At 26.5% G+C, this 20,962-nt stretch overlaps 2 protein-coding genes across 3 annotated transcripts in view; both read right to left on the reverse strand.

Moving 5' to 3' along the window:
- Positions 1-20,962, reverse strand: part of LOC126551613 (putative inhibitor of apoptosis) — a 94,153-nt gene that overhangs the window by 71,198 nt on the left and 1,993 nt on the right. The window lies entirely within an intron of this gene.
- Positions 1-20,962, reverse strand: part of LOC126551614 (putative inhibitor of apoptosis) — a 40,160-nt gene that overhangs the window by 18,997 nt on the left and 201 nt on the right. The window contains exons 2-8 of one of the 2 annotated variants that reach the window (XR_007605526.1): positions 20,749-20,870; positions 19,922-20,167; positions 19,640-19,862; positions 19,017-19,235; positions 18,760-18,953; positions 18,620-18,696; positions 17,120-17,944 (exon numbers count right to left, since the gene is read on the reverse strand). Coding sequence is in view for 1 of the 2 variants with exons in the window: in XM_050205515.1 (XP_050061472.1) it covers positions 17,473-17,944; positions 18,620-18,696; positions 18,760-18,953; positions 19,017-19,235; positions 19,640-19,862; positions 19,922-20,167 (1,431 nt within the window). In the remaining variant the exon portion in view is untranslated. Of the gene's footprint in view, positions 1-16,918; positions 17,945-18,619; positions 18,697-18,759; positions 18,954-19,016; positions 19,236-19,639; positions 19,863-19,921; positions 20,168-20,748; positions 20,871-20,962 lie in introns of those variants that run through there. The other variant, XM_050205515.1, reaches the window with a different exon arrangement.

A 20,962-nucleotide genomic window follows, 5' to 3' on the forward strand; every position in this document is an offset into this window, starting at 1 on the left:
TATAGTCATGTACAGGGACGTATTTAGTAATGTCAAAAGAGGGAGGGAAGTGATACAAACAAAAAATTAAAACTCAACTACCATGCACCAGTGTGTGAAATATAATAGAAATTAATACTCTCAGCAATAAAATTTAAAAAAAACTATAAAGTGAATGGAAGAACACGGGCCACACGCGTGTCCGCTTAAACCTAACCTACGAAGAAAAGGGGATTAAGTGTACGTATTTTTACTCAAGATTTTCTTAAAAAAATATATTCGGTAAGTATCGATACGGCTAGACTAATTACGTACCTACTGACTTTTATCCAAGTAAAAATCCAATACTGAACCATACGCTTTAATGATATAATATCACAAGTGTTACGTTTCGATATTTATCCATAAACTGTAGCTGCCTATTAAAAGTTTCGGTAGGAATATAAATATACAAATTTAACGATATTTATAAGTTTGACAACTATGATAATATTATACCTGTAGCTATCAATGATGTGCTATAACTCTGAGATGATGTTCAATTTTTCTATTATCAGGATCTAATACATAGTATATATATATATAGGTAATCAATGATATTAGTTAAAGTAAATAAATTAGGTGTCTATTAAAAAGAAATTAAAAAATAGTTGATATAGGCGGTAACTTAATTTGTTTGCTATTTTTCCACAGGTTTTGGTATCCCAATAAAACCATTCATTATTGTAATTGGTTAATTACTAGAACAAAAATATATTATTTACACTTTGATTATATCAAGTACCTACCTACAAAGTTTCAACTATCTAGAGAGAAGTGGATGTAGTTTTTAAATTGTTCCATATATTAAATTTATTGTACTGTAATGATATGCTCGATTTTACATATCATAATTATTGTAAATTCGTTATTTTTATTTAATAAAATAAATAACGGTCGAGTTGTCGCACGCATGTAATATACCTACTCTAAAAAACCCCAATAAATCAAGTCACTGATGATTGGAACGATTCCTATTATCTAATCACGTACAGGACACTGTACGGGATTATAACGGTACGGCGCAACACATGCGATTTCTTTCATGTGCCGCCGGAGACAGGGGATGGTCCGGTCAGGTCGCTTTCACCAGGGAGAAAGACAATTTTCTTTGGGGACACCGACACCTTTGATCGGGCCGCCGATGACTCTGGCGGGCCTGACCTAAATCGTCTCCTCTCATCAGTGCATGAGCACCCTTCATAACGACAAGTGCACGAGTACCTCTAAAAACACATAAGTGCACGAGCACCTCTTAACCTAGATCCTGCTTACGACAACTCTACAGTTTCCTTTTTTTTAAAACGAAATTTGTTGAGTGTTTAGTTTTTTCTTTTTGAGTGTTAAAAAATTAATAATTTCTCTCCTTATCACGTCGACTGCAATCATAGACAGCTGCGGATAAGGTAAGGTGCATGCGCATCCATATTTACATAATAATAGTATTATACAGGTATTTTATTTTATTTATTAATTTATTGGATTCTAATACATTAATAATTAATTTAGTATTTTATGAACGGTTTACTTGATCATTCTCGAAGCACGACCTTGAGAACCATCAGGAGGAAGGTGATTTCGCAAATTTAAAGTAATAGGACATAAGCTAAGATAACCAACAAATCACTAATAACTTCTAAATATATTTGAGACATTCATTCAAGGCTTGTGTCCCTTGTGAATGTCCTACAATTTATTTAGAACACTTAATAACTAATAAATAACTAATAATTTATAAATAAAAATATTAAGTATTTTATTAATATTTTTATTTATATTATTTTTAATTTTCTTTTCCTTTTTATTTATTTTTGCGTTATTACAGTACTCTGATGAATCTTATATTTTATGGTTGTTTATACAATTTTTTTTTTTATAATATCCATTTTATGTCAGACCAATCTCATCCAATTATAAGTTATTATTAGTTCAGAACTAAATAAATAGACTATAATATTTCAAATTATTAGTACTGTATTTACATATTTCTATATCTTTTTTAATTATTCAAACTTTATTCTTGTTTTAAATATACTCTCATTACTTGTATCAATTTTGTATAAATTATTATTTATAACTTATAATACCTTCTATAGTTAATATATATTTTTTAACTATTGTGGTAGAAGGTTCCTACATAATTATAATACATTGGTATATTTTAATTTATATATTAATTATATTAAATATTATTTCGTTAATAGTTTATAATTTAGTATTGTTTCATCAATATTATTTGAATAAATGTAAAAGATAATATTTAACTTAGTAATTTATTTTGTTAGAACATTTTACAATTTTATTTTATTTATACTAGCAATAAATGTATTACTATAAAAAAAAAGAAATATATAGGTAAAAATGTTTTTACCAAGAGCATAGGTGATATTAATAAAAAAAAAACTTTGTAGAAAATACAAATCAAATTATAGTATTAACAGAGAAATTAATTTAATTTAATAAAATATCTATGGTTTATTTACCATTATTAATGTTGGTATCAACAAATTGTATTGTTAAATTAATTCTATCAATACATAATAATAACAACATGGTTCATGTAGATTTAACTAAGTATTTGTTGTATTGTGAGGTTAGATAAGTGTTACTAAAACTGTGTTAGTTTTAATGTCATTGTGAATTTAATACCTAATGTTTATGATGTAGGAATGAAAATTTCTTTGACAGTTCAGGAGTAACTAAGATATTATTAAATTGTCCTAAATTTTCATTATTTTTACTATATTTTTTTTCTCTACATGTGACACATTGGATTCGAGTCTTGATTGAAATATTTTATGTGAACGATATGATATATTATATTGTAATTTTTATTTTAATAATATATCATATTAATTTTATACTATTACTTGATTATCTTCACTGGCGGAGTTTACACGAATTCAATTTTAACTGACTTTTTCAGAGGCGTAGTTTACATGAGCCTAATTTTGTATGTTATTTTTTCTGGCGGAGCTTACAGTAAAAAAAAGGTACTTGTGGCAGAGTTTACGTGAGTCCAATAACTAATAACTATATAAGCTGTATTAGCCCACTGTATATTATAAATTATAATCTATCTACTTTTCTATCATTATTTCCGTTTTGCATCAGTTGAAATAGTAGTGGTAAATGGATGTACAAATAAATATGATGTGACAGTCAAAATTTTTATATAAAACATAGATAGGTACAACTTAACAAAAACCATTTACCTATATGTAATTTTACAAACTCATCCTTAATAATTACAATATCGATTAGGCGTTGAATGTCAACTACCGTTTTATGTTTAATATTTATACATATTACATAGTTATGATGGTTATATAATTCAATCATTTTATTTTAATTAACTCCGAACTTTCCATTGGCTATAGACAATCAACTTCAAATTCAATTTAATGATTAGTGTAGTAAACCCAATACACTTGTATACTATTATTTAGTGTAGAAAACACTTTAATTTAATTTACTTCTTTCTCCTGCATTTTAAGCAATAGGCCAAAAGGCAGAAGAACATGTTTTTTCCGCTGAATAAGGATTTTTACTACATTCAGCGGTAACAACATGTTATATTTTTATAAATACATAGACTATTATAATGGGATCACGCCACTCCAAATCAATCCTAAATTATAATTATTAATAAAACTAGTCTCCTGTATGACATTGAGAACTCATATAAATACGAGTAGACGACCTATAGTATTTTTCAGAAGGTAGTTAACTCTAGTGTAAGACTATTGCTCGACACAGACTTCGTCACAGTCACATCGTCACGAGTTTACGCCTTTACAGTCAATCCCCAGTACTTATAATTATAGCATTATACACAGCAGTAAGCTATTTTAACTGTAGTTTATTTCATTTATTTATTATTTTATTGTTTAACGTAATAAAGTAAACTGATTATTTCCAATACATAACAAATAAATATGATGTGCCAGTCTATAAAATTAAAATGTCAAGAGTTATGAAACTAGAATACCAACAGTCGCTATCGCCTAAAAATAACGACACTATAGGATAGTTTTTGGTGGAAAATATCATTTATCGGATAATATGAAGTGTACCTATAATATATTAACCCCCTAGCACTTCTAAATACAAATTCAGTGTAAATTATTCATTATTTAATCTTGAATTAGCCTATATTCTATTATGAAATAATTTTTCATTCTTGTAAGTATACATTATATGAGATTACGATTTTACTATACTTTAAATTCATTGATACTTTGAATTTAACAAAAAATAAATATTGTAAGTAATTGAATATAATTATCTAAAATCTTAAATATAAGATAAGAAACAAACAATCAAAATAGTAGTCACACTTATTATTGTACAATTATTATAATATTCGAACAGCGCCTTTAATGACTCATAATAGGCTATATGATCAATCAGCACATATTTATATGGTTATATACTAGTATAAATGTATCATAGTATTACTATTTTACGGCTATAACCTTATTTATTGGGCATTATATATTATCAAAATCCAATTTTCATGCAATCAGAAAATTATTTTCGATTTATTATGGTTTTAACGCATGCATAATTATTGTTATCTACAAATACAAGTAAATCTCTGACTACGTCAGCGCAATTTTGAAGAGGAGAACTTTTTTTTTGATTGTGGATTTCTGACCTATTATTGACATTTAATTTGTATTAAATTTAAACTTTAATGTAGACGTGTGATTCAGTGATTCGTGTACCGTCACATAGATCTTATATTGTGTTACTCGACAGCTGAAAACGTCTGTATGGAATAACTATAGTATTTATTATTCAATATTATTACTATTATTATTATTATTTAAATAGCTTAAGTGGAGTTTTCTTGGTAAAGCATTTAAAGATTTATATGAAATATACTACACACTATACGATTTCAGTGAGAATAATTTAACAGCATCGGATTTTTGGAGTGTCAATCAGCAGCTACCATTCGTGACCGTATCGTCAACACTCGTTTCAATCAATCTGTAAGTCCGCATTACTAAAAAGTGAATAACTGTTGATTTTTATACGCATATAATAAATATTTAACTTAACAAATAATGACAACATATTTTTCTTAACTATTTTTTTAATTCAATAAAATGTCAAAATGCTTTTATGCATCATATTTTATTTTCCATACCTAATATATCTTTTGTGAATATTAATAACCACATTACCTACATGTATTTAAGTAATGAACTTTGAATCAGTTTTTGCATATTTATTACTTTTGTGTGTATATTTTATATTTTTCCATGCATATTGTATAATTGTACAATTTTTTCGTGCATCTGTTAAATTTTATTAGCTTCTATTACTTCCAAGCCCAAATAATAATATACCAAATACAATACATAACGGAAGTAGATTTTGATGGAAAATTATTATTAGTTATTTCTGAATTTATTTGAATTCCGATTAAAACTATATTTTATACGGTTCATATAAAATACTATTAATTTATTATTTAATTTTTATTTGTACCTGAACTCAGTATTAGAATTTGAAAATAAATTGGTTTTTGTCATACATTTATGTCACTCAAAAAGCATCCATAAACATCTACTCTAGGTAGGTTTTAGGTCTTGTGCCTAAAATTACAACAAACGCCTCGGTGATCACAACCAGACGTATCCAAATATTACTATATTTTTGGCGGAACTACAAACTATCAATGCATACATTTTTAGTGCGTGAAAGACATCTTCATTTGTCCGTTTGTACAACAGCGTCTAACGATCTATCCGAACGTATCCCATCTTCTGATTGTCGCATAATATGTTCAAATCGAAAATAAATAAATATAATATTGTGTAATAACAAAAATAATTGTTATGATCTCATCAATTTGTTTTAGACAACCAACATGTCATCAAGCTCATCTAAAAAATACAAATCATCGAACTCGCGTGATCTTCAACCATCATCATCGTCGTCAACCTACAAAGATCGTCAATCATTATCATCATCGTCAACCTACAAAGATAGTAAATCATCGTTATCGTGGTCAAGCTACAAAGATCGTCAACCATCATCGTCGTCTTCAACCTACAAAGATAGTAAATCATCATCATCGTGGTCAAGCTACAAAGATGATCAAACTAAGAAGAACAAATGTCAAATGGTAGAACGGGATGATAAACATAAAGCACAATATACTAAACCGATTCAAGTTGTGTTGCCCGTAAGGCGAGATGATGTGAAGCCGATGTTTCCCAAACCATCTAATAGAAGTAATCGTCATTTTTAAGACTTGGAATACCATGTATAGATTTCAGTAAACTAAATCATTTCCTATGACCAAAAAAATTTATTTAGCTGTTCAAAAACAATTTATATATTTTTTAAGTTATGCAAACAAAATAACATTAAAAATTAAAAATTAATTTCTATTTTGTTATACTAAGTTAATTTTACCATATCACTACATATACCAACACCTATAACATATGTTTATGTCGTAATACCCTAAGCAAAAATAATTGAATAAAAATTGCTCATTTTACAATATATTACATAAGAATATAACTTGTATATTTTATGTTTATTCTTGAACGTGTATACCCTTTTTTAATATAAATTATAGAAAAATGTATATGTGCTTGTAGGTATACATACGTATCGTAGCGCACGCACTTTTATTCTTTTTTTCACCTATATAACTTTAATTTCTTTAACATATAAAGACAAGTCAGTTAAATATTATTTTATATAAATATGATAAAATTCTTATATGCTGTTGATAAAAATAATTTTAAGTCAATGTGTTAACTATTGTTAAATAATAATTTTTCAATACAAAATTGGTAAGTTTTGCAACAATTTGCAAGTTATTTTGTTTTCATAAATCTGGTTATAGTTTCTAAATAGCAGAGCATTTTGTAAGTATTTAATAGGTATGTATAATTATAGTATACATAATTTATGTCAAAAATTATTATTATCAAATCCAAATGATCCCTACACGTATCGACAGTTCGTCAAATAATAATTTATTTTATATTTACGCACATCTTTCAATAATTCTGTATTCATTATAAAAATTATTATCATATAAATATTAGTAAGATTATATTGGAAATAATCTTGTGTTTTATTGGTTTATTAAAATATATATTTATATACCATACGTCCATATCATATTATGTCTTTACTTACCTGACACTATAATATATAATATTAATTTAAAATTATAAATGTTTAAATTTAATATACGATTAATTCCAAAAATAACTTTGAAGCTATTACTTTCGATTGTGACTTGATTTGAAACTCATTCGTTTGTGACATTTGTAATATGTCTTATAATACTAGTTCATATTTGAAAACACATATTGCTTCATACAGAAGAAAAACGATACAATTGTAGCATCTGCCATAAATTATTTACTAAGTCAACCATTCTACAGTACCATATGATGAATCATAAAGACGAAAATCCTCATAAATATTAGAAATTGAAGCATCAGAATCTCTTACAAGTGTAACTTCAATCATTGTTAAATAATTCATTATCATACTATAGAATAATAATAAATGTACCTTTTACTAGAGAGAAAAGAAAACTATATTATAATTAAACAATATTTAGAATTAATTTATAATATTAAATGAAACAGCAGATAGGTATTAATATATTTTTTGTTTTAATCAACAATTTTTAATTTTTTCATGTAATGTTAGGAAAACTTGAAATCTCTGACATAGAATGATGACTAAATAGAGTATTAATTGCAATTTACATTTATTAAATATATAAAGTAAAAATAAAATAAAGGAAACAAAGGAAAAGCTAATTAATAATTGACTAATTTTTTTAATTTTTTACTAAGACAAAATAAAACTAAGGATGAAATTTTTTTAGTTTATACCATATATTATAAATACAAATAATTTAATTATACATCGTTTGATAAATCATTAATTATTTCTGGAGTTGGTGGTGGAATAAATGTATGCACAGATTTGAGAATTGGAATATTTACATAAACGTCATCATGCAATGGTGATTTCGTTTGAACCTAATAAAAATTAACATCAAAATAAATATGTATTTGGTATTAAAAACAGGGCTCGAAAACGTTTATATAACGTTATAATTATAACGTTATACTTGTCAAAAAACGATTGAAAAAGATAACAGAAAACAAAACGGTAAACAGTAAACGATAATATTAAATTATCACTAAACAAAACGATACAATGAACGACAGTTTTAGTAAAACATAAAACGAAACGAAACAGGAAAACGAATAAAAAAGTAAAACAGTAAGCGAAAATAAAACGTTATACAACAATAAATATAACGTTTTATTAAAACGTTATATTATAACGTTTTCATAATAAATTATTACCTACGTATTATGTTATACCTAATAATATTATAATATAATGAACATTGATATTTATTATTTATAGACGATTTCAGCAATAATAAAATTCCACGAATCTCTAATGTAATTCCATGGTTTTATTTAATTTTATATTTGTGTCTGGTTAATGATTATATTATTGTGTTGCCGTGTTGGTATATTTTAAGAACTAATCGAAATAATAGTTAAGATTATAAATAAATAGTATTAACAAGTAACAACATACTAAAATTATGAGCGAAATACTAAAATACTCTATGTTATTTCCCTTGGAGCTACGTTATTTTTATTTATTGACAAATCTATTTTATCTAATATCTAGTGACTAGTAATTAGTATCTACACTCTACAGTCAACAGTATTATATTGATTCCGACGCGCGACTCTCAACGGGGTGCGTGATTTTAATTTTTAACGTTTGGCTTTTTGGATTATTTCATATTTACTGTTTCACGACTCGCGGGTGTGTGTGGTTTTAGTTTTTAGTCTTCAATAATCGATTAGCAAAATGCCAAGAACGAAATCTAACCCAGTTGGTCGTATGTTCTTTCATTATAATTTAAATACAAACGAAAGTACCTGTCAAGTTCCAAATTGTAAGAATCCTGTGAGAACGGGTAATCATTCTGGAAATTTGGAAAATCACATAAAACAGTTTCATAAAGAGCAGTATGGTACTCTTTTAAGAGAAAAAGAAAAAAACAATTCTACATATCCTACTGAAAATTGTTCAACTACCAATAAGGTTAGTATTTATATTTGGTATTAAAGCCTGTAGTTAGGTACTAGGTAGGTAATATTTTTATTACGTAATAGCTCATCTGTACCTAGTTATACAATTTTTTTTTTCAAATTTAAATTTAAATAACTATAAGGTAGTAAGAACTATATTATAGTGTTTAGAATTTTTAGACATAATCTTAACTGTCCAATATTCAAAAAAAATTTTTTCACCAATTTGTAACAAAACACATTAATAGCCGAATAAGTTGACACCCCCTAATATGATGTTATTATAATTTCAAAACGTTGAAATTAGTAAAAACTTAAAAGCCACTCTTAAAGTTAACTACCTACTACTTACGTAGTTAAAGCACACTGAGATTTAGTAAGTTGATGTAGGTATTTTTTAATACAAAATTAGATTTAAAATAATATATTTAATTGATATAAATTATAAATGGTAATACACTTATACGGCACTCATATCTTTAAATTACAATATTAATATGTAAACAGTAAACACTGAATAAATGTAGTAAAAATTTAAAAGTGGATAACTTATGTTATTTTACAGAGACAAAAAATAGAAAAAACTGGGCCTCTTGATAAAATGATAATCATATCTAAAAAAACATTAACAAATGTTAAATTAGATAAAAAAAACAGTAGTTGATGCTTGTGTGCAATTGGTTACTACCAATGGTCGACCATTTCAATTACTTGATGATTCTGGCTTTAGAATGATCATGAATCCAATATTTAATGCTATCGGTGATGGTAAGTAAGTTACCAAATTCAGTTGTATTCTAAATTATTGATTTTTTTTTAATTTGTTAATATTGTTTTTAAATAACCTTAACAATTAACTTTTAAGTATGGCCTGCCAATAGGTTAGGTTATGTACAATAGCCTATAATATATTTTGTTATGTAAATATTTATATATAATATAATATATGGAACGGTGAAAATGTGAAATAAATAAAATATCTTTAATAAATATAATCAACAGTCAAAAGTCAAAACAACTATTTGGCTATTCAATTTTAATTTAAGAATTTAATTTACATTTTTATATGTTTCCTTATAACATTGAAATTAATTGATGAAGATTTCACATCCTAAATTTGGCCATCTTTCATTAATTATTTCACCTATTAATTTATTAAACGAATTCATAGCAATACCTAGGTACTAAAAAATAAAAAAATTTAATTTCATGTACCATTTATCATTAAAAGGTTTCAGAATGAATTCTAATAATATAAAAAAACACATAAATGATCATGCAGAAAGTATTATAAAAAGTATTAAAGCAGATATCGATAAAAAATTAATATCTCTAAAAGTTGATTGTGTAACCAGATTGAATAGATCAATAATAGGAGTAAATATTCAATATTTTAAAGATGAGAAATTAAATGTCAAAACAATTGGAATGACAGAACTTTTTAACCGTCATACATCAGAATATTTAAAACAAGTAGTAAGTCCAACACTTATAAATTTACTACAGCATATTAATAAGTTTATTTAAAGTTTTGAAAAAAAAATGATGATAATATTATTATTTATTAATTATTAGTATAGTGGAGTAAATTTATTTTATAAGCTATCTATCAAAGTTCTCTTATTTATTTATTTATTCTATTTTTTTTTTAGTTAATAAATATTTTGAGAAAGTATAATATTGACAACCGCCAAGTTTTTTCCATCACTTGTGATAATGGTGCTAATATTGTTAAAATGGTACGTATCCTCAACGATACAGATAAGGTACATGAAGATGATGGTGCCAGCTCTGAGTCTGACTTGGATGAAATAGAAAGTCCTATCTCAGGAGGTAATAATTTCAAACTTTAGAAAACAAAACCATTATTAATTAAATTGAAATACCTTCATAAAATATATTTATTAGATACAGATTATTTGACAGAAAGTCAGTTAAATACTGTATTATTGGAAGGAGAAGACTTCAGTGATTTTAGTGCTGATGATTTACAAAATGAAATAGTTGCAACTATGAGCTGTAATGAACAAGATCCATTAACTCAGTGTGTACGTTGTTCGGCTCATACACTGCAGTTGTGCATTGATAATGGACTTAAAATAGAAGTAATTAAGAAACTTTTAACAAAAGCAAGAAAAGTAATTTATATTTTATTTATAATTTATACTTCATAGGCTATAGAAATTTAAATGTAAAATTGTAAATACAGAATATATTTATAAGTACTCAAAGGTGTTCATAATCTAGTTATAATTTATAACTTAGAAACTTGAATTTTTTTTTTTAACTTATAAAATATTTAAAATCAAATTAACTAGTTAGAAATTTAGCATATACAATATTTTCTAATCTACTTAATAACTAAGCTAGTTATAAAAATCCATAGAAATAATTTAGCTTTTACCAGTCAATATTAAAGTAAGTATAAACTATAAAGTAATATTAAAAATTTGACATAAAAATATAAAATCAATTATAATTTCAAATGCCACATATATTATTTAAGAAATGTAATCATTATCAAACAATTACTTTTAAATGTTAATTATTTAACTATTTTGGATTAGATATACTCCTTATGTAAAATACTATTAAATATTATAATTTAAAATATATTAATATATTAACATTTTATATATTGCAGGTTGTGAAAGTTCTTCGCACGCAGTCATATGCTGCACTTTTAAAAAAAGATTGTTTAAAACAGGCTGTTCTAGATAACTCAACTAGGTGGGATACTACATATTTGATGTTAATTCGTTTGTATGAACTTAGAAAGTTTTGTGATGATCACCATCAAATCAATAATGACTTAAAAATAAGTGATACTAATTGGCAACGGTTTAATGATTTGGTAAACATGTTATTATATTTAATAAATTATGATGAATTTCTGTAATATTAACTTACTAAAATGTGCTTAGATTGAAACTCTTCAACCAGCATATATAGCTTCTAAAAAGCTTCAAAAGAGTAATTTAACTCTTGGTGATTTTTATGGTGTATGGATTCAAACCAAACAAAAACTTAATAGAATTGGTTCAGCATTATCTATTGCTATTTTTAATAATATGGAGACTCGCGAATCTAAATTATTAGAAAATAATATATTTATTGCAGGTAATTTCTTTTAGCAAATAATTTTTAAAAATTTTTCTTTTTTCTTATTGATTTTATTTACAGCAATTTATTTGGACGCACGGTATATGTGTTTATTAACTGATGCAAATAAAAAGAAAGCTGTAGATTACCTACTTAAAGTATGGGATTTAAAAAATGCATTAACGTCTGTAGAGGTTAGTTACACTTAAATAAAATATTTTTATTGGGTATAATTAAGCTACAATTGTTTCTTGGTAGTATTTGGTTCCATTTTTTTATTGTTATTAAGTAATCTAGCACTTAGACATTTTTCTTTTTGAAGACTTATGATATATTATATTAACTTATGTTTTCATAGAATACAGCAGAATCAAACTTATTAGAGCAGCCTAATTCAGAAGATGATATTACTGACACAAACAATGAAGATGATGATTTTGAGGGTTATCTTAGAACTTGTGCAACAAATTCTTCTCAAAACAGTCAAAACTCAATATCTACAATAAATTCTTCTCAAGGATCTAATTCAATATTAAATTCTAAACTAGAGGACTTTGGAAATATAAACAGACTGTCTTATAAAGCAGATATTGTTAACTTTTGGTCGGAAAATAAAAATGAAATGCCTGAACTATATCAATTAGCACAAATTCTTATGGCGGTACCGGCTACTCAGGTTCTACATTTCACATTAATTATTTATTACTTATTAGTTATTTGTCATAAATCATAATACTCATAATGTCTGCATAATACTATTTTGCTTTTATGTTAGTATAATCAACTAAAAAAATATTTCAATATTTTTGTTCAGGTCAGCGTGGAGCGTAGTTTTTCCGGATTGAAATTCATATTGTCTGACTTGAGAAATGCTATTGGTCATGATATTTTGGAAAATATTTTAATCATTAGAGGAAACGCTAATACAAACTAGCCGCAATAGTTTATTATGTTGATAAATATTATATTGGTTATAAATTCTTTAATTTTTGGTCAAGAAGACCATTATTATTATTTTATTAAAGTTATCAATGTTTTGTTAAAGTCATTTCTTTATTCTTGAAAACCTAACAAGTGTATGTACCAATTTCATAAAAGTTACACAACTTAAGTTTTATAAGTTATGTGTAATTTTGCTGTATTCCCTATGGCCTATTTAGTATATCCCTGTTAGATATAGAAAATAGAAATAACTTCTAAACCTAATTGCAAAGCGATTTAAAATTTAAAGTGCTATAAATTATAATTTTTATAAAAATATATGGGGATTTCTATTTAGTATTCTATTTACTATTTATTTGTATTAAATAATTGCAAGATGGCAAAATATTTGTCTCACTTATCTACTTATGATGTTGCCACATCCCACAAATACCTATATTGTTTCTATCTAAACAATGGTCATAAAAAATCTACATAGATAATAAATTTACAGAGTACAGATTACAGACTACAGAGTAGGTACTGACTACTAGCAGTAAGTGGTAAGTTACTACTTGCATTCAAATTTGAATTTACAGTTTATTATAGTGGATTTAACAGCTGTTATGTATTTATAAATAAGAATTGTAAAATGTAATACTAGATTATGTTTTAATTTTCAATTCTATTAAATACTTAGGTAAATGTAAAAATGAATAACGTTTTAATTTTCAATAACGACAAACAGAATATTTGAATAACGTTTAAATTACCAATAACGATAAACGCATAACATGTGTAACGTTTTAATTCTGTATAACGATAAACTCAAAACATGCATAACGTTTTAAATCTAAATAACGTTAAACGCAAATATTCTATAACGTTTTAATTGTAAATAACGTTAAATGAAATTTTTTTTTCAAATTCGAGCCCTGATTAAAAATATATGTTACTTACAGGAATGAGAGGTGTATTTAATTTATTTATTTTGCCCAATCGTTTTACTGCAAATTGAAGAATAAAAGTTTCACCCGTTGATGGATCTGTCAATTTTCTAGGGCTCTTCCACTCATTGTAATTTAATAATATTCTTGGATCTTTTAACGAAATTTCTGACTATTCGTCGAGCACAAGTATCTCTACATTTGATGGAACAACCATGCCCAAAGCAGGATTACTTTCTTTATTTAATAATTAATTATCATTCAAAGAAGTTACTGCTTTTGTGTATTTTGTTATTATTGCATATAAATGTATATTTGGGTACATTAAAAAAAATTAAGAACATATTTGGCAATTTTCGAAATAAGTTCTTAAATTAGCTTAGACAGAAAAGAACAAAATGGTAAATTTTCCATTTAAAAATAATATTTTCATTATCGGTTAGGTAATTTACTATCTGACTGATAAAACGATAAAATCGAAATGCGTATAAGTGAACTTTAATTGACCGTCTCCGTCATATTTTGGTGTGCACTTGTTTTATCATTGCGCGCACTGCATGAAATATTTTCATTGCATAATGATTTCGTCTATTTCAAACTTTTTCAATAATATTTTTTTTTTCATTTTAAAATATGCCAAAAAAAAAACAATCATCGGCTTTTCGTTTAAAAAGTTATGAGTATAAAATAATTTTTTTTAGAGCATATTTTAAGCGCATATTTCTTCATTTTTAGGTGCACGCATATTTTTAGATTTTTAAGTACTAGAAATCTTCAACCCTAATTATAACTCTTATGGGTGTATATATTTTGTTTGCGTTAGAACTTCCATATTATTTATTTAAAATAATACGGGACGTACCCTTTTTTTACAAGAATGGCATTTACAATAATTAACAATAATAATAGGCTCTGGGGAAATCAAGGCTCAATATTAGAGAGAGAAAGAAGGGTCAGTATTGGCAATGCGCATAAGACGGATGATCGGTGAGTTAAGATAATAATTAGAGGGAGAGAAAGGTATGTGGAACGGAACAGATGATCGTGTGCGGCGGCAGGGGACATTAAACGAAGCACGGGATAGTGATTTGGGACTGTCGATTTTAGAGGAGAGAAGATTAGATAGAAATGCTATATTTGCTGAGTGGCGACGGTCAGCGAGACTCTCTAGGGAAAGGAGACGTTGGATTGGTGTGTAATCGTGAGGTGGGCAAGGTATATTTAATTTGAAGGAAGCGTGACGGAGGAATTTTCTTTGAACCCTTTCAATCATATTCCGTGCAGAAGTCGTGGATGGATCCCAGAGAATGGTTCCATACTCAGGAGTGGACGAACTAAGGAACAAAAGAGAGCTTTTAATGGAGTGAGTAAGTGAAAATCTGTGGCAACACGATTTATGAAGCCAAGCGGCTGAAGAGCCTTACAACAGATCATATGTATATGCATGTTGGGGCACAGGTTACGCGTAAGGGTAAATCCTAGATCTTTGACAGAATTATTGCACGTTTTTAAGGGAGTATTGTTGACTGAGTAGGTATAATTAAATGCAACATTAGTCCGACAAAAAGTCATTACTGAGCATTTAGGAATGTTAAGATCAAGTCCCAAAGATTCACCCCATGACACTAAACGTTGAAGGTCGTTTTGGAGAAGAAGACAGTCAGAGATGGATTTGATACGGAGGAAGATTTTCATATCGTCAGCAAATATAAGGAGTTTGGCATACTGAAGGATGGAAAGGGCTGAATTTACGAATAAAGCAAACAGAAGTGGAGAAATAACGGCACCTTGAGATACACCAAATGAGGGCGTAAAGTGTTCAGAAGAGGTGGAATCAACAGTTACCCATTGAATCCTGTTTGTAATATAAGAGCGAAGGCAGGAAAGAAGGGGTTCACCTATGCCTAAAGAGTCCAGTGCTGATATAAGACGATTATGATCAACACGGTCGAAGGCCTTGGAAAAGTCTGTGTAGATAACATCACAGATATGTTATCGCATAACATTAATATAAAATATAACATTATTTTCTTGTTTTTGTGGTATTTAGAAAACAACTACACAAAAACATCTAAATTAGATTTTTTTTTTTTTTTGGCTTATTAAATCTAAATTAACTAGACAATCATTTGTCATTCAATTGCTTGTATAGTTTTTCAATCGTCAATAATGGGAAAAATTTATTTTATATACTGCACTGGAATCTAAAAAAATTTTATAATAGGTAATTGCTAGTCTATAAGTTTCATTGGATGCAAGTTTGTACTTTCAGATAAATCAAATGATTTCATTTGGATTTTTACTTTAACATTATTATGGTTTTAAAAAATTTAAACAGTTGGTAATTTTTTTACTTTTAACCATAAATTATCTATATTAAGGTTAGGGACCAACTATGGATTTCAATTATTTAGAACATAAAAACTGTTCACTTTGAGGGTGTAAATGAGATATTGATGCAACAAACCATAATTATCTGTAAACACTTTTTCTAGTTCTTTAATTTATTAAATAATCTAATACAGATATGATTACAATATGTAGTCTTAATTTTCTAATCATTTATTTATGTGATTTGATTAATTTGAAAAGAGCTCAGTATTTGGCACTAATCCTTATTTAATACTATGTCTAATATATGAATAGTCAATAGATCCTAATTTAACTTAAATTGAATGTTTTTATAAATATAAAATATAATATAGCTAGTAATAATATATCTATCTAATATAAGTTTTATAATAAATATTACACACTTGAATAATAAATAAGTTAATTAAAAATATTTTTTAAAAAATGTATGTAAAATAATTGAATTCAAATAAATGTAAAAAAACATAAACACATATCTACAAATAATTTAAGTGGTTTAAGTCATTTTAAAAATATTTAAAATAAAGAAATAGTGTTCTATCACACAGAAGTAATAAATTTATGTTTCAAAAAAATCTCTATTAGGTATATTTTAGAAAATATACTTGGCTCATTCGTTTAACCGACTTCAACCACCTTAAAAAGCCTTTGGCTTTTTCTATCACAAAAAAAAAAAATGAATAATACACAAGTTAAATTAAAACTTAAGATACTTAAAAAAATAAGTTATATAAAATGATTCATTAATGCATTAAACACAAATGATTTACCTAAAAACAATAAGGTATTTCTAGTCAGACATACAATAATGACGACACTTAATAATTAGTAATAATAAATATTTATTTTACATTATGAACCTCTACATTATAAAACCTAACTAAGTGTTATTGTTATTATTTTATGCATTGCTTATTATTAAAAATATGTCATTTTATTGGTAGACACAAGTCACAAAAATAAAAAAATTAAAATTTGTTATGTAAAGCTTATAAGTATATTTTAATAAAAGAATAGACATCTTCTCTACAAACAAGGCACTCACTTGTTTCTTCTGCACATTTAACACAGGTATAGACATGTCTACAAGGTAAAAATACTGTTGACATTTCTTCTTTAAGACAAACTTTGCAAAGCTTTGGGTTCAATTCATCGCCTGAAGACATTTTTGAACTGCACGGTTTTAGTTTGAGGTTTTCATCATTTTTTTTATTCAAACATAAATGTATTCTAATTAATCTTGAGCATGACATTCTACACATGGAGCAATAATTAAACGATAAAGCACATTCAATGCAGGCAATAGCATGACCGCAAGGGACAATAGCAACTTCGATTACTTCCTTATAGCAAATTTTGCATAACATATTATCTGGTAATAAATTTGGTGCTAGCTTTTGAAAAAGATGCTCCTCAATTTTATCAGATAATATTTTGGTAATTTTTATCTCCTTAAAATGCCTATAAAAAAAAAAAAGTAATAATAATATATATGTATTAAACATTGTGATGAATAAGTCGTGGCATTTGGTATAATTAATAATACATACTAGGTGCGATCAAAAAGTAAGTTGCATTGGGCCTTGTATCTGTATAGGTAAGTAGATATTTTTTAATAAAATTTGGTTTAAGTTTAAGTTTGCTTGAATGGAAGCACACAATTTCACAACAGAAAAAAAGCGAAAAATGCAACTTACTTTTTGATTTACATTTAAGTATGTAAAACAATCACCCAATAAATAATGTTCTAAACCTAAATTCAAATTATACAGTTAGATAAGCCAATACTACCAATTCGAATTTTAAATCCTCTATACTGTTTATGTTCAACAATCCATGCAGTTCCAACGAATCTACAGATTTAAAATGCCTAGCACTTTATCCCGTCAACCCACAACACAGCGTAGTATAATTATATATTATTAACAAAATAAAATCATTTAAAATTTCCAAATTGTAATTAATGTTGTAGTAATATAGTATAGAAATAAAATATAATTATACTTTTTAATATCATAAAATAAATTATAAATTCTATTTGTTAAAATTATTAAACAAATAACGAAAAAAATAATTAATATAAATTAAAAAATGCATTTTTTATTAAATTGGTTGTTTTTATTCAACAAAACGTACTTTTTTGTTGCTTGTATACTCATTTTAGATTTGAGTGTGAGTGTATTTTTCTTTGTAACAATCAACTTGAATAATTTCTAGAAATAAAATACAAGTCAAATTTCAAATATTGTTCTAATATAGTAGAATTATTAAATTACCAGTTGATTGGATTTTATTTCATCGCTTTCCACGTCATTTGCCCTGTCGCAAAAGCTTTTGCCTTTCTTTAAAAACAAATAATTACAAGTGTTCGACATTTCGGCATGTACTACCCATGGTTCAAAGTCTCCATTACATTTAATGATAGTAACACCACAATAAAAACAAGTCAAACTATCAGTATAACCATTGCCTAAGAACATAATAAAATATTAAAATGAACAATGAAATATTATCAATATTATTATCATTTTACCTGAATAAAAAAATCCAGCTTTGCATACAGCATTAATATCTAGTTGCAATGATATCTCACATCTATTAAATGATTTGAGGCGGGCATTCAAGGCAACCATTGTTCCATAAAATAAAGGATTTACAAATAGCACAATACCCTCAGTATGTAACTTATCTTCTATCGTTTTTACTCCCAAACTGGTTAAGCCATAGGGACCAGAAGGATTGTTAAATTTTCCTAAAATATGATTAAATTATATAATTATTTCAAGCAATCTGCAAAAGTGAAAAATTATCATTTATTTATCAGACCCAAGTCATTTAAACTGCAATAATAATAGAATATCCTTCAAATTTTACTTTATAATAATTATTATTAAAATTCAAAAAAGTCTGTAATAACAATTTGATAATATTATTAATTAAAATTTAAAGTTGATTCTGATGCTAATATACGATTTATAACGATATTGAAATTTGTGGAGTTAATTTCAAATAACCATTTAATTAATATATGAGTTGTCGTTATATAATGATTTTTCGGTTATAGTTATGTTATTAAAAACACATAATATTTACTTCAAAATCTATTATGTTAATTCAATACAAAATTATAAAATATTAAATATATGTGATACTAACTTTTGTATGAAATCACGAATGGACATTGTGAACTGTGATTCATATGTTCACCCATTGGAGTATCATTTTTTTCCCATTTATCAAATTCTTCCAAGCACGTAAAACACTTTACCTTATCTCCAACACCCGTGTAAACAAAACCAGCTTTGGCCATATCACGAGGTTTTAAAAAGGTAACAGGCCAGTCTTGAAACGTATTCATACGACCCCTACTTGTCATCATCTATAAAGAAAAATAAGAATTAATTACAAAAATATTAAATTTATTTGATATTTACTTACAGACTCTCGAAGAAATCCACATCTATTAGTAGCGATACTAAAATGTATACATAATGGATTATCACCATTTCGCCATGTAGAAAGTCTTATTTTGCAAGTACTACATCTCACTAGATGTTTAACGCCTAAGTAAGCAAAACCAGCTTGGGCCATTTCAAAAGGTGATATAAAAGTTAGACTCCAATTTTCATTAAAGGTTTTCAAACGACTTTCAAAATCCATATAAATATTCATGTCAATATCCATCTGCAAAGAAAAACACATATCAATTAATTTACATTTAATAAATAAAAACATCCTTTTCATACTCAATATAATAAACCTAAATGGAGGTATAGGTAGTACTATAAGAAAAAAACACAAAAATAAAAATATTTTATAAATTAGATTTAATTTAAGTTATAGGGATTCTATAAAATATTGACTACTGATTAACTATTTAAATAAGCACATAACCACATAAATTGATATCTTATTATTTCTTATTATAAGATATCCGTAGCGTAATATGTTAATGATCCTTATAATATTTAAACTTTATATTATTTATTAGTTTATAAAATGACAATAATATATAAGTTTAGATTAAACAAAAACATGATTAAAAATAGATAATTGGTAGTATAAATATATAACTAACCAATCATAATAAAGTTAATGTAAGTGACAAACATTGCGTAAAATGAAACATACATAAAAAATACGATGACCAAATATTATTGAAAATTGACTGTGACAGTTGTCGCTCGAAAAGCAGACTAAACGATCGGAGAACATAATTGAAATCTTTTATGATTTTAAAGACAAATAAAAGAAGAACTTCTTACCCTGTATTCGGTGCTAGCGGTTTTGTGTTTGGATTCACAAAATACGTCGTTGACGGACAAATAAAAAGTGTTGAAAACAAGCACGACTATTAGGGGCACCGAACAAAAGGTGACTGCAACTTCTGAAACGTCAAATATCACAAACTCATTAACACTAACCGGACTCGATAACTCACACACACATCGCTGATGAGTGATGAATGTAGTAAACGTT

The sequence above is a fragment of the Aphis gossypii genome, chromosome X (genome assembly GCF_020184175.1).
Source record: "Aphis gossypii isolate Hap1 chromosome X, ASM2018417v2, whole genome shotgun sequence".
Taxonomy (NCBI): domain Eukaryota; kingdom Metazoa; phylum Arthropoda; class Insecta; order Hemiptera; family Aphididae; genus Aphis; species Aphis gossypii.